The sequence below is a fragment of the Podarcis tiliguerta genome, assembly GCF_965153285.1.
Source record: "Podarcis tiliguerta genome assembly, chromosome: 4".
In the NCBI taxonomy this organism is placed as follows: Eukaryota; Metazoa; Chordata; class Lepidosauria; order Squamata; family Lacertidae; genus Podarcis; species Podarcis tiliguerta.
Window position 1 is genome coordinate 8,748,103 of NC_139537.1, and position 14,822 is coordinate 8,762,924.

The following is a 14,822-nucleotide window of genomic DNA, read 5'->3' on the forward strand; positions in this document are numbered from 1 at the left end:
AGATCTCCTGCCCCCCTTTAAAAAAATTATAATTATAAACTCAGGAGGCTGCCTTGTCGTAGAACTATAGCGTCGGGACAGCTCTTACCGTCAGAAAGTTCTTCCTGATGTTGAGTCGGAATCTCCTTGTAATTTGAATCCACGGGTCTGGGTTCGAGTCCTGCCGTCCGGAGCAGCAGAAAACAAGCTCGCTCCATCCTTCAGATATTTGAAGATGGCTATCTTATCACCTCTCAGTCTCCTCTTATTTGGGCCAAACCTACCCACCTCCCTCGACCGTTCCTCATCAGGCTCTGTTTCCAGACCCTTCATCATCTTCGTCTTTGCACATTTTCCAGCTTGCCAACACCATTCTTAACAGTGCTGTGTGTCCAGTTAACTAGGGGGACTAAGCTAGGCCCCAAAATGTTCCCAGCAAATTAGAGTATGAAAGTATTAAAGCCTTCCACCTCCTTCCCCAAACCTGGGAAGCTTCTGCCTGGCTTAGGGAAGGAGGCACGATGCTCTTGCATACAATGGCAGGATGTCAAAAATGCAATGTCGCCCTCTCCCCCCAAAGCAGGACAAGTGGTCAGGGATGATGGGAGTTGTAGTCTCAAAACATCTGGAGGGCCGAGGTTAGGGAAACCTGAATTAACACATGCAAATTTTACGCCATGGACCTGCATCCCAAGTGCTTTGTTTGTTTGTTTGTTTGTTTGCAAAGCCCCTAGGGGCGGAGTCTTCCAAGGCCAGGGGGAGGAGCCTAAAACTTTCTCCTTGCTTTTTGTGTGTGTGCAAAAGTTGTCCTGAATGGGCTTCCGTAGCACCATGTCCTTGGTTGCCTTGTGGTGCCACGAGATGCGGCTGCAATATGTGCACCTGGATGTATATATACCGTATTTTTCGCTCTATAAGACGCACCAGACCACAAGACGCACCTAGTTTTTGGAGGAGGAAAACAAGAAAAAATTATTCTGAATCTCAGAAGCCAGAACAGCAAGAGGGATCGCTGCGCAGTGAAAGCAGCAATCCCTCTTGCTGTTCTGTCTTCTGGGATAGCTGTGCAGCCTGCATTCGCTCCATAAGACGCACACACATTTCCCCTTACTTTTTAGGAGGGAAAAAGTGAGTCTTATAGAGCAAAAAATACGGTACTTTTTTTGGTGCTGTGGCTTGGGGGGGGGGGGCGGCAGGCCATTAGCTCAACACCTCCCTTCGCAGAGTGTGGGCCCTCCTAGATCTGTGGCTTTCTGCAGCTCAGCTGCTGATTTCAATTTCTGCCAGTGTCTCTGTGAGCTTCTAGATCGCTTTATAAGGAATGGCGTTCATGAACCGGTGGCTTTCGTGTGCCTTGAAAAGTTCCGCGGTCTTCGGCCGGCCATCGTTTGCTTGCTCGAGAAACAATTAGCCCTTCCGGGAAATAATTGGAAAGGAAAGGCGCCGTGAAGCTTGGCTCTGCTAACTTCTGTGCTGAGGGTGGTTTGCCTTGGGGTCACAATCCTCTCTCAAATGACACAACAATCTATGGCAATTGCACTTTTTAAATATATCGGCATTGCATTTAAATGCGCCCATCTGCAATGTACCAGCCTGTACTCTCAAAGCTTCCTTCAGAATGACCTTTTTGTGTAAAAAAAATATTGTAATAAAAGATAAATATATATATATTATTATTTGGAACGCAATTTCCAGCTAGTGGTCTTTTTTTATTATAAGGGTGAGATCCTCTTTTGACTGTCCCTTGTTCGTTTCAGAATATCGGCGTGCTGCCTTTGTACAGTGGTACCTCGGGTTACATACGCTTCAGGTTACATACGCTTCAGGTTACACACTCCGCTAACCCAGAAATAGTGCTTCAGGTTAAGAACTTTGCTTCAGGATAAGAATAGAAATTGGGCTCCAGTAGCGCGGCGGCAGCAGGAGGCCCCGTTAGCTAAAGTGGTGCTTCAGGTTAAGAACAGTTTCAGGTAAAGTACAGACCTCCGTAATGAATTAAGTACTTAACCCGAGGTACCACTGTATTTAAAAATGACACTGGAATTGTCCTGTGGTTGAAAAACAACCATGGCTGTAACAACTATAGGTTTTCTTAGTATATCGTAGAGCGGGAAGGGAGCAGATTCACTCGAGGCTGCTGTTCATGCCTGAAAGATGTTCTGTCCAGCCTCTGCTTAAACCTTGGGTAGCAGAGACCCAACCACAACCTTCCAGGCATGAACCACAACCTTCCAGGCAACTTTTGCCACTGGGAAGTTTCTTAACTGAACGCTGCCCTTCCATTCTAGCCGTTCTCTCTGGAGGAACGGAAGACATGAGCAAACCAGTGATATTTTAGGGGACAGGCTAGCAGGTGGCGCACATTACTTACATCATAGGAGCCTGCAAAACACAAAACACTGCTGTATGTAGATTTTATTTTATTTGTTTTTTGTCTGGTAGTCAGGTACCTTGAATGCAGAGGTTTGCGATTAGGGGAGGGGGCATGGGGGGGGGGATATTTTGCTTCCAAAGCCCTTCTGAGCTCACATCCGCATGGTACCGTTGAAGCATTCCGGCTGTAGCTTCCACCAGAGATTTCAGAGATTTTTTATGTGAGAATGTCGGGAATTGTATTTAAAAAACAAAAAAAAAACCCTTTCTTTCATTTTTAAAAATCACAAGGAAAGCATCAATTAAACATTACATCCAAGTATTCAAAAACAAAAGTAAAAAATACATAAAAAGGGAAAATATAAAAAGGGGGGGAAGGGGAGGGAGAGCACAAAAAAAAACATGTACACAAAATTATTCAAAGGATACAAACAGTAATTTGAAGATCCTATATGCCAGGTTCTCAGAAAGAAATGCATTTATAATCTTTCTTTTCTTTCTTTCTTTCTTTCTTTCTTTCTTTCTTTCTTTCTTTCTTTCTTTCTTTAAGTCATTATCTCTCTGTTCCGGAAAACTAGTTTCAATCCCTGCTATATTTGTTGACTTCCCTCGATCTCTCTGCAGCTTCAACACTTCTCTTAAGTAACAAATATTCTGTATTTATTTATTAAAATCAGTTTTCCCCCGGCAATTGTAGTCGTGTGAGGGGTTACCTAACAAGTCTCAGCATTCTGCAATTCCCGTTATTATTATTATTTTGAGGGGGGAAGCCTTGACAGGCCCTCTCTCCCTGTTGAACTTCTGACACTTCTTGAAGACAGCAGAAGTATTTTTTATGGCTCCAACTGATTTTACACTTATTGCACACTGCTTAGAGGCCACAGTGCTAAGCGGTATGTATTTAAATAAATAAATGCAACGCCCCAGAATCTCTTTTTTTTAAAAAAATAATATTTATTAGAGGTTTAATAGTTACAGAAAAAAGAAGAAAGAAACAATAGAAAATTTAACAGAACAAAACAATACCTTACAATACATCGAAAATAAAAAGAAAAACAAAAAACAGCACAGCAAAACAACAAGAAAAACAAAAACATTTAAAAACACATCCAATATTTCCATATCTTTACCTTTCATTTACTTGTTTCATCGACCTCCTCACACCTCCCTTTTTTGTATTCTAGTTCAATTAGCTATTTCAGCAAATCCTTTCTATCTTTCTCAATTTTTTGTTCTATAATTTATCTTAACACAATCTAACCTTAGATTTTCCACTTTGGCCTATTAACAATCAGTTTTTGCTTAATTCTTTATAACATTTCTGCTAAAACCATATAACTTCATTCCAGCATTCTTCTGACATTCATTAATTTTGCAATATTTCTGTAATTATACTTTGAATATTTTCCAATCTTCTTCCACCGACTCTTCTCCCTGGTCTTGGATTCTGCCAGTCATTTCCACCAATTCCATGCCCCAGAATCTCTGACCATTGACCATGCTAGCTTGGGGGGTGGGATGGATGGGATTTCTAGTAATCCACCCACATCTGGAGTGGCACAGATTTGCCCCATCCTTGGTCTGCAGCAACATTTGCCCCTGAGATGCAGATGTGGCTCATTGGGTTTCTAGGGGTCGTGGTCACAAAGCCACTTCCGAGCTTGAGAGGAGGTGGGGTTGCGGGCTTCACGCCCTCCCCACGTGTGCAGGGGCTGGCTCATAGCCCCCGCGAGACTAGGGGAATCCTCGGACGTTTCATCTCCCTTGCCAGCCAATCGGCTGGCCCGGGAGGCGTGGCCCGCGCTATTTAGGCGCGGTCGAAGATTTGCCTTTTCCCACGCTCCAGCTGATCAGGTTTTCCCACCCGCCCGGCCTTTAAGGTTTCCCTTTGACCTTGCTATGGACTTCGGTTGGTCGCCATCAAGGGGCCTGGTACGAATTTTTTTCCACTCGGCAAATTGGCATCGGCCATTGGGTTTTTCGCCTACCTCGTAGCAAATTGTCACAACTTTCTCGGCATTGGCGGTTAGGCATTGGTAAGGGTATTGTTATGCAGATGGGGGGGGAAGCGCCATCACTTTCCCCCATATCGAAGGGTAGTCCGAGAAAGGATTCTGGGGGGTGTTGCCCCGTCTGAAGCCTATGGGAGTGTGGGCCTAAGGCACACTCCCGAGCGGTGACCCCGGGGGAGGTCTGGTTGATGTGCATCAGCAGGACTCCCCCTACTGGTGGTTAACCCTTGCCGGTCTTCACGCAATCAGGCTGAAGCCGGTTAGTCAATAGGACCAATGCCTAAGCCAATACCGCTCAATTCCTGCAATCAATAAAGTTGTGGCCTATTTCGCCCTTTAACCTAAAATACTGCTGTCTTGTGTCTTTATTTCTGAGGGGGAGGTGGGAACTCGCCACGCAACGATTGCCGTGCAAAAAAAGATCAGTGCATTCACTTTAAACTCTCCTTCCTAGAGGAGAGGAATTCCTTTAGCAATCTGAGATGACGTTTTGGTTTCCTCCCTGGGACATGGTAGTCGTTTGCTTAAAACATTAAAAACGCCTTAAATTCACTTTAATTTTAGATTGGGGTTCTTTTAGAAAGCGATACTTTAAAAAGTCTTGTTGTTGTTTTCTTACACCAAAAAATCATTTTTAAATTTATGTTTGATTTGATTTTTTTTAGCGATTTGCTCCATTTCACCGTGTTAAGGCTGTCCTTTGACACACAGCTCAAATATTTTTGCATTTAGCGAACGGTTGCAAGAGTGCAGAGCTCTGTTTTTAATTGAAACACACCCACCCATGCAGTGCATCTTTCTCCCCCTTTATTAATATATGGCTCTTGGATATTGGCATCAATATTAAACAGATTTCTTCTCCGTATGCCTCTCTCTGGCATTGAGTGGGGCATATTTCTTCTGTATTTACAATGCATCAGTAGCTAATGGACTAATGGACCTTTCAGGGGTTACGTTTACAATCGATTTGCCCCCTTTCTCTGACCGCCAGAAGCTATTAGCGATTCCAGATTTCCTTTTATCTAGATCTTCCTGAGAGAGGGCTGGGAACTTTTCAGCCAGTCATTCCTAGTACATCTGGCGCTGTCAAGAAAAGTGTTTTTACCCTGCCCTTCGGCTGAAAAAGATTCTTGGAGCCATTCGCAGTTCAGTAACAAGCAAGGCCATCTCTGCCAATCAGGCATAGGTAAAGGTAAAAGGACCCCTGACCATTAGGTCCAGTCATGGCCGACTCTGGGGTTGCGGCGCTCATCTTGCTTTATTGGCCGAGGGAGCCGGCGTACAGCTTACGGGTCATGTGGCCAGCAGGACTAAGCCGCTTCTGGCGAACCAGAGCAGCGCATGGAAACGCTGTTTACCTTCCCGCCAGAGCGGTACCTATTTATCTACTTGCAGTTTTACATGCTTTCGAACTGCTAGGTTGGCAGGAGCAGGGACTGAGCAACGGGAGCTCACCCTGTTGCAGGGATTCGAACCGCCGACCTTCCTGATCGGCAAGTCCTAGGCTCTGTGGCTTAACCCACAGCGCCACCCGCATCCCTTAGTGAAGACCTTACTTGGAAAACAAATACAACCCAGGTGGTTAAGAAAGCCCAACAGAGACTCCGTCTCCTCAGAGTATTGCGGAAGAACGATGTCAATCAACATTTGATGATCTCCTTTTACCGGTCCACAATAGAAAGTGTCGTTTCCTACTGCATCACAGGGTGGTATGCTGGTTTGACATCATCTGATAGGAAGTGCCTACAGAGGATGGTGAATACAGCACAAAATATTATGGACTGTCCCATGATTCCGCTGGATGAAATAGCGGAAGAACGTTGCCTCAGGAGAGTGAGGAAAATTCTCAGGGATGATTCACACCCTGGCCGGCACTTTCTTGATCTCCTGCCCTCGGGCAGAAGATATAGAAGCATGATAGTCGCACCAACAGGGTAAAGAACGGCTTCTATCCGTGGGCTGTTAGGCTGCTGAATGAAAAGATAACAACAGGGCAACTGACTTTTGGGTTTGGTGGGTGTGCATCAGTAAACGAGGGGAATTAAGACTAAGAGAGCTGAGTGGGGGGTGCTTGTGCAATCTCACTGTATACAAGTTGTACAAGTGACAATAAAGTATTTCAGTTCAATTCCAATTCCAATACTGCTTGGTTGTTTTTCTCCCCAATGCAATGCCTTTCGCGAGCCCAAGGCATCTTGCAAAAACAATGCAAAATTGACCCGCCTGGAAAAAGAGACCAAGTTAACAAGCCGAGCATGGCAGGTGGAAGAGATTAAAAGTGTCACAAAAATAGAGGCCAGCGAGATCAGTTCCTGAGAAACGTAAAAGGTCTCCCACCTACTGTGAAATGCTTTCCTGGAGGGAGGGATCCAGTGGATTCCCTGGGGTTTGGAATTACACCATGCAGCTGCAGCAACGGCCATAGACTGTTCACTAAATCTGACCAGCTGCACTTCAGATGATGGTGGTATAGAATCATAGAATAGGGGAATTGTAGAGTTGTAAGGGTTCCTGAGGATCATCTAGTCCAACCCCCTTCAATGCAGGAATCTCAGCTAAAGCATCCATGACAGATGGCCACCCAACCTCTGCTTGGAAACCCTTGGGGTCCCATCAAACCCTACAATTCTATGATCTGATTGGATAAGGCAGGCTTAAGGTGGTCCATGAAGTTTATGGTCCTATTCGGTGGGCTGGTGTGGAGGACTCCCTGGTCCTGAATGGAATAACTGTGCCCCTGAAGGACCAGGTGTGCAGCCTGGGAGTCATTTTGGACTCACAGCTGTCCAGGGAGGTGCAGGTCAATTCTGTGTCCAGCGCAGCTGTTTACTAGCTCCACACAGGCTGAGACCCTACCTGCCTGCGGACTGTCTTCCCAGAGTGGTGCATGCTCTGGTTATCTCCTGCTTGGAGTACTCTATGCCTCATTGCAGTAGTCCTACCTTTGAAGGTGACCCGGAAACTACAACTAATCCAGAATGCAGCAGCCGGACTGGTGACTGGGAGTGGCCACCGAGACAATATAACACCGGTCTTGAAAGATCTGTATTGACTCCCAGTACGGTTCCGGGCACAATTCAAAGTGTTGGTGCTGACCTTGAAAGCCCTAAATGGCCTCGGTTCAGTAGACCTGAAGGAGTGTCTCCACCCCCATTGTTCAGCCCGGACACGGAGGTCCAGCCCCCAGGGGCCTTCTGGCAGTTCCCTCACTGCAAGGTTACAGGGAACCAGGCAGAGGGCCTTCTCGGTAGTGGCGTCTGCCCTGTGGAACACCCTCCCAGCAGATGTCAAGGCAATAAACAACTATTTTACTTTTCAAAGACAATTGAAGGCGGCCCTGTTTAGGGAAGTTTTTAATGTCTGATGCTGTATTGTTTTTAATATTCAGTTGGAAGCTGCCCAGAGTGGGGTATAGTAAAGGTAAAGGTACCCCTGCCCGTATGGGCCAGTCGTGTCTGACTCTGGGGTTGTGCGCCCATCTCACTCAAAGAGGCCGGGGGCCAGCGCTGTCCGAAGACACTTCCGGGTCACGTGGCCAGTGTGACGAAGCTGTGACGAAGAGTGATGAAGAGTGGGGTATAAATAATAATAATAAATACCCCAGATGGGTGGGCTATAAATAATAAATTATTATTATTATTATTATTATTATTATTATTATTATTATTATTATTATGAAGCCAAATACTTCTTAGAAACAGATATACTCCCCCCCTTTTATTTCTGACATAGAGGTGAATATCAATGCTTCTGTAGCACCATCAGCACACAAAAGGAAGGCATTGTTACGGGTCAGCAAACCCCAAAATTTGCAGGAACACAGAAACACAAATCTTTAGGGAAAACAGTGAAGGCTCAGTGTGCTCAGTGTCTACAGAATACCAGCTGACCAGTGTTGGGGATGGAATGGAGCACGTTGAGAAGAAGCACAAATTTTATCACGGTTCCCCATTGTTTTTAAGATTTCCCCAAATTGTGTCCTTTTGCCAGCAAGCCTCCAAATGGGGCTTTCTGGAGCCACCTGCAGGCAGAAAGTAAGTACAGCATGTGAAAGAAACACTGGCGATCGATTGATAGGATTAATGTAGAAGATGATTTGCTCGAAGGCTGATGGGCAAGGAAGAATGCTCCCTTAAATATTGCACATTGGAAAGAAGAAAAAGTCCCTATCCAGAGAAGAATGGCAGATCAAGTTGATGGAATTTATCTTAAAAACCATTGTAAACAGTTAAAATCATTAGTAGGATTGGAATAACACTTGTACAGTGGTGCCTCGCAAGACGAAATTAATTCGTTCCACGAGTTTTTTCGTTGTGCGAGTTTTTCCGTCTTGCGAAGCACCACTGCATTTAAACACTAACAACGGCGGGGAGGGGCGGGGAGAAGCAGGACAGCTGCCGCAGCCGGTACCTCAGACTCACCCGCGCGTTGTGGCCACCGCGCAACGCGGCTGCTGGAGGGCGGCGGGGCTCAGGAGCGCGACTCTGGCTGCAACGTGGCTGCTGGCGGCAACGGCTCTCTGAGGAGAGCGCGCGAGGGGGGTGGGCAGCGGCGCGAGGCAGCCGGAAGGTCGGCCGTCAGCCGGAAGGTTGGAGGGAGCCGGAGGAGCGGGGAAGCGAGCGTGCGTGCGTGCGTGCGGTGACCGTCGCCATGACAGGAGAGGCAGGGCCGTTTTGTCTAGCAAAGCAAACCCTTAGGAAAATCCATCTTGCGAAGCACCTCAGAAAATGAAAAACCCTTTCGTCTAGCGAGTTTTTCGTCTTCCAAGGCATTCGTCTTGCGGGGTACCACTGTAGTTTAATGGTGAATTTTGGACACAATGGAGAGGTAAAAGATTTGGATTGTTATAAAAGATGGGGGAGGAAATGATTATCAACAGGACCCACAAAGGGGAGGACGGAAGCCCAGGTGACTCTTTGGAATCTTGTTTTTAATGTTGTATGTTGGATATGTGATTGTAAAATTTTAATCTGAAAAACAAAATAAGTAAATTTATGTGATAAATATTCCACATTCCCTCGCACATTCTATATTAACTGTGCAAGGTTCCAACTCCCATTAATGGGATTTTTTCTGGAAGCATACTAATAGAATTCCCTCTTGCCCTTGTAACTTAAGGACCCCATGTGGTGTAGTGGTTACAGCAGGCTTAGACAAACTCGGCCCTCCAGATGTTTTGGGACTACAACTCCCATCATCCCTGCTCGCTGGTCCTGTTAGCTAGGGATGGTGGGAGTTGTAGTCCCAAAACATCTGGAGGGCCGATTTTGCTTATGCCTGGGTTAGAGTGTTGGATTAGGACCTTTTAAGGCCGGGGTTCAAATCTCCACTCAGACACCATGCGCCAGTCACGCTGCCTCTCGACCTACCTCGAAGGGTTGTTGTTGCGGGGGATTAAGTGAGGAGGAGGAAGAACCACATCTGCCACCTCAAGCTCTTCGGAGAAGAAGGCGGAATGTTAATGCAATAAATAAACAACTAATAATAATAGTAATAATAATAATTTATTATTTATACCCTGCTCATCTGGCTGGGTTTCCCCAGCCACTCTGGGCGCCTTCCAACAAAATATTAAAATACAATAGTCCGTCAAGCTTTTAAAGCTTCCCTAAACAGGGGTGACAGCAGTCACGAAATTAAAAGATGCCTGCTTCTTGGGAGAAAAGCAATGACAAACCTAGACAGCATCTTAAAAAGCAGAGACATCACCTTGCCAACAAAGGTCCGTATAGTTCAAGCTATGGTTTTCCCAGTATGGAATGGGATGTATGGAAGTGAGAGCTGGACCATAAAGAAGGCTGATTGCCGAAGAATGGATGCTTTTGAATTATGGTGCTGGAGGAGACTCTTGAGAGTCCCATGGACTGCAAGAAGATCAAACCTATCCATTCTGAAGGAAATCAGCCCTGAGTGCTCACTGGAAGGACAGATCCTGAAGCTGAGGCTCCAGTATTTTGGCCACCTCATGAGAAGAGAAGACTCCCTGGAAAAGACCCTGATTTTGGGAAAGATGGAGGGCACAAGGAGAAGGGGACGACAGAGGATGAGATGGTTGGACAGTGTTCTCGAAGCTACCAGCATGAGTTTGACCAAACTGTGGGAGGCAGTAGAAGACAGGAGAGCCTGGCATGCTCTGGTCCATGGGGTCATGAAGAGTCGGACATGACTAAACGACAACAAAACAGGGCTGCCTTCAGATGCCTTCTAAAAGTTAGACAGTTGTTTTTCTCTTTGACATCTGGCGGGAGGGGGTTCCACCGGGCAGGTGCCACCACCGAGAAGGCCCTCTTCCTGGTTCCCTGTAACTTGGCTTCCCACAGCGAGGGAACCGCCAGAAGGCCCTGGGCACTGGACCTCAGTGTCCGGGCAGAACGATCGGGGGGGGGGAGACGCTCCTTCAGTTAAACGTACCCCACTCTAGTGATATCATGCACTTTAATTCGAAAAAAAATGCTGGCAAACTCTGCTGGACGGCATAGGTACCTAACCTGTCTCTTTCCTTCTCCCCGACGCAGGTCATCCCAGACTGGAAGGAGCAAGAGTGGTCAGCTGAGAAGCCGGAGAACTATGCCGGCATCTTCCACTTCCAGTTCTGGCGGTTCGGCGACTGGGTGGACGTGGTGATTGACGACCGCCTGCCCACGCTGCACAACCAGCTCATTTACTGCCACTCCAACTCCAAGAACGAGCTGTGGTGCGCGCTGGTGGAAAAGGCCTACGCCAAGTGAGTGAGGCAGCGTGGACTAGTGATTAGAGTAGCTGGGCTACGACCTGCGAGACCAGGGTTGAAATCCCCAATCGCCCATCACGAAGCTTTCCGGCCAGGGACTCCCACCTGAAGTCCTGGGGGGCTGCTGCCAGTCAGTGTAGGCCTCACTGAGTTAGATGGACCAGAGGTCTGACTTGGCAGCTACCTGTTGTGTTCCTCTGGTTGTGAAAACCAGGCAGCATTCTCCCTATTTTGAGGGGCAGGTGGCTTATTGGGACATTGGCATTAGTATCTTTCCCTCTCCCTCGCACTGCCCCACCAGTCATCTTTTCTTAAAAAAAGGTCATTTGGCTATTTCTTTTCTGGCCATCATGTTTCTCTGTAATACCTCAATTCCTGTCTCGGCACCCAGACCATCATGCCCTGACAGTGTGTCGCCCTGGATACACCGTTGACAAAAATTAAAAAGATGCAAACTCATATTTCCCTCTTGTTAACAAAGTCACTTCAGTGACACAGAAAGAAAATAAATCCCGAAGGCAACTTGGCTGAGGAAACTGAACAAATCAATATACAGTAAAATTTGAGGAGAACCAAACAGAGGTTTTTATCTTTTGTGGTTCAGGCCTTGTACGTAGCCAGGAAGACATTCAGTCAGACGTACAGAGGAAAGACTCCCTCAGAACGATGCAGCCAATCCGAACGCTGCTCTGCCTGGCTATTAAGCATCGCCATCGCCTCCCTCTTGGTTCCCTGAGACTAGAATTAACCCTAATGTGCAGAACGATCTCTGCTGCTGAACTTGCAATGCCTCTTGCCTCTAAGCATTTCCGCCAGCTGTGTTTCCTATTAGAGGGCGTGATATGTGGCATAGTGGTCTCACTGAGCCTCTTGGACTTGCCGATTAGGAGGTCGGCGGTTCGAATCCTGGCGATGGATTGAGCTTCCGTTTCTCTGTCCCTGCTCCTGCCAGCTTAGGAGTTCGAAAGCACACCAGTGCAAGTAGATAAATAGGTACCGCTGCAGCGGGAAGGTAAACGGCATTTCCTTGCACTCTGGTTTCCATCATGGTGTCCTGTTGCGCCAGAAGCGGTTTAGTCCTGCTGGCCGCATGATCCGGAAAGCTGTCTGTGGACAAAGGCCGGCTCCCTCGGCCTGAAAGCGAGATGAGCACCACAACCCCATAATCACCTTGACTGGACTTAACCATCCAGGGGTCCTTTAACTTTTACCTTTATGTGGCATAGTCTTGAGCTTACGCCATGGGTAGGCAAACTAAGGCCTGGGGGCTGGATGCGGCCCAATTGCCTTCTCAATCCGGCCTGCGGGCAGTCCGGGAATCAGTGTGTTTTTACATGAGTATAATATGTCCTTTTATTAAAAATGCATCCCTGGGTTATTTGTGGGGCCTGCCTGGTGTTTTTACATGAGTAGAATATGTGCTTTTATTTAAAATGTATCCCTGGGATATTTGTGGGGCATAGGAATTCCTTCATCTTTTTTGTTCAAAATATAGTCTGGCCCCCCACAAGGTCTGAGGGACAGTGGACCGGCCCCCTGCTGGAAAAGTTTGCTGACCCCTGGCTTACATCATGCCACTCCACAAACAGGGCATAATCTTTGTTGCGCCCCGTGTTCTTAGAATCATAGAATCATAGAGTTGGAATAAACCACAAGGGCCATTGAGTCCAACCCCCTGCCAAGCAGGAAACACCATCAGAGCACTCCTGACATATGGTTGTCAAGCCTCTGCTTAAAGACCTCCAAAGAAGGAGACTCCACCACACTCCTTGGCAGCAAATTCCACTGTTGAACAGCTCTGACTGTCAGGAAGTTCTTCCTAATGTTTAGGTGGAATCTTCTTTCTTGTAGTTTGGATCCATCGCTCCGTGTCCGCTTCTCTGGAGCAGCAGAAAACAACCTTTCTCCCTCCTCTATGTGACATCCTTTTATATATTTGAACATGGCTATCATATCACCCCTTAACCTCCTCTTCTCCAGGCTAAACATGCCCAGCTCCCTTAGCCGTTCCTCATAAGGCATCGTTTCCAGGCCTTTGACCATTTTGGTTGCCCTCCTCTGGACACGTTCCAGTTTGTCAGTGTCCTTCTTGAACTTAGTCTTATTGAACTTATTGAACTTATTCTCCTCTTCCTCACTGCGTAGACTCTCGGGATGCTACGAGGCCCTAGACGGAGGCAACACAGCTGACGCTTTGGTGGACTTCACCGGCGGTGTCTCCGAACCCATCGACCTGCTGGAAGGCGGCTATGCGAACGACGAAGCCAAACGCAACATCCTCTTTGAGCGGGTGTTGAAGGTCTACAACCGGGGAGGTCTCATCAGCTGTTCCATAAAAGTAAGCAGCCGGCAGTTCTTGTTGCCGTAACCGCAGGAGGGTGGGCCTGATCGTCTCCTGAATCTTAAGCGGTTCCCAAGAATCTGGCGCAAGATGTAAGCCTTGCTTAACCCATAAGGACTGGTGTCCACAGAACCACGGAATTGTAGAGTTGAATGGGACCACAGCGGCCATCTAGTCCAACTCCCTGCAAAGCAGGAATATTCCACCCAACCTGGGACTCGAATCCGCAACCCTAAGATTACTAGGATACAATAACCTATTAAACATTAAAAGCTTCCCTAAACAGGGCTGCCTTCAGATGTCTTCTAAAAGTCTGGTAGTAGCATGTTGCGAAAGTAAAATGAAACGTAAAAACCACCAACAAACAAAAAAACTTTAAATATATTAGAGGCAGGGGACTGGTGAAGTCTTTAACAGGCACCAGAAGGCAGAATGCTATTTATTCCCCTTTCAAGAATGGCATTCTAGTTTTGGTGCCACCACTGATTAGGCCCTGTTCTTCTGCCTCACTTTTTCTGACGCCTTGGCACTGAGGTATTTGCTGAAATAATTCGTTGCCGAGCTTTTTTTTCATTCTGGCTCATTAAAATCCCCTAGCCCCATGCCAGTGTCCCTTGGGCGGATGTTTCTAAGCGCACCGTTTAATTCTTGTGCTTCCTTTGTCCCCTCGGCAAGGCCACCTCCGCGGCCGACATGGAAGCCCGGCTGGACTGCGGCCTGGTCAAAGGACACGCCTACGCTGTGACGGACGTGAGGAGAGTCCGCCTGGGCCACGGCCTGCTGTCCTACTTCAAGTCCGAAAAGCTCGATATGATCAGGCTGAGAAACCCCTGGGGGGAGAAAGAGTGGAATGGACCCTGGAGTGACACGTGAGTATGTCTGGGAAAGTCTACCTGAAACGGGGGCCACCTTGTCTAAATGGCTTTGGCCACGTTCCTACTGATGGGACTATGAGGAGAACCTGAGCTTGCAGGGTTCTCCTGTAAGCAAGAAAGTCTCATTGCGCTGGCCTCTACTGAGGCTGAGTTCAGCGCACTGTCGGATTTGTGCCGGGAACTGGAGTTCTATAGATGCCTGGTGCAATCCCCAATCTGTGGGGGTTGTAACTTGCCCATCACTGGTTTTTTTTAAAAAATAAATAAATAATTTTTATTCAATTTCCAATAAATATTTTGTCCAAATTTAACATTTGCTTTGTACATCAACATCTTTTGGACTTCTACCAGCCTATCTGACAATTCTCCGTAATCTCACTACATCTCACATTTCTTAGATTTATATTGCACTTTACCACTCTTAATCTTAACCTTTCTTTCAAACAACATTTCAATCAATCTTTTTCACAAAGCTTCTTGAGCCCATCACTGTTTGGGAAGACAATCAACTT

General features: G+C 46.9%; 1 protein-coding gene across 1 annotated transcript in view; it reads left to right on the forward strand.

The window, feature by feature from the left end:
- The window catches only part of CAPN5 (calpain 5), a 97,087-nt gene that overhangs the window by 60,744 nt on the left and 21,521 nt on the right, over positions 1-14,822 (forward strand). The window contains exons 4-6 of the mRNA XM_083436500.1: positions 10,880-11,088; positions 13,240-13,432; positions 14,111-14,304. Of these exons, the coding sequence (XP_083292626.1) occupies positions 10,880-11,088; positions 13,240-13,432; positions 14,111-14,304 (596 nt within the window). The remainder of the gene's footprint in view (positions 1-10,879; positions 11,089-13,239; positions 13,433-14,110; positions 14,305-14,822) is intronic.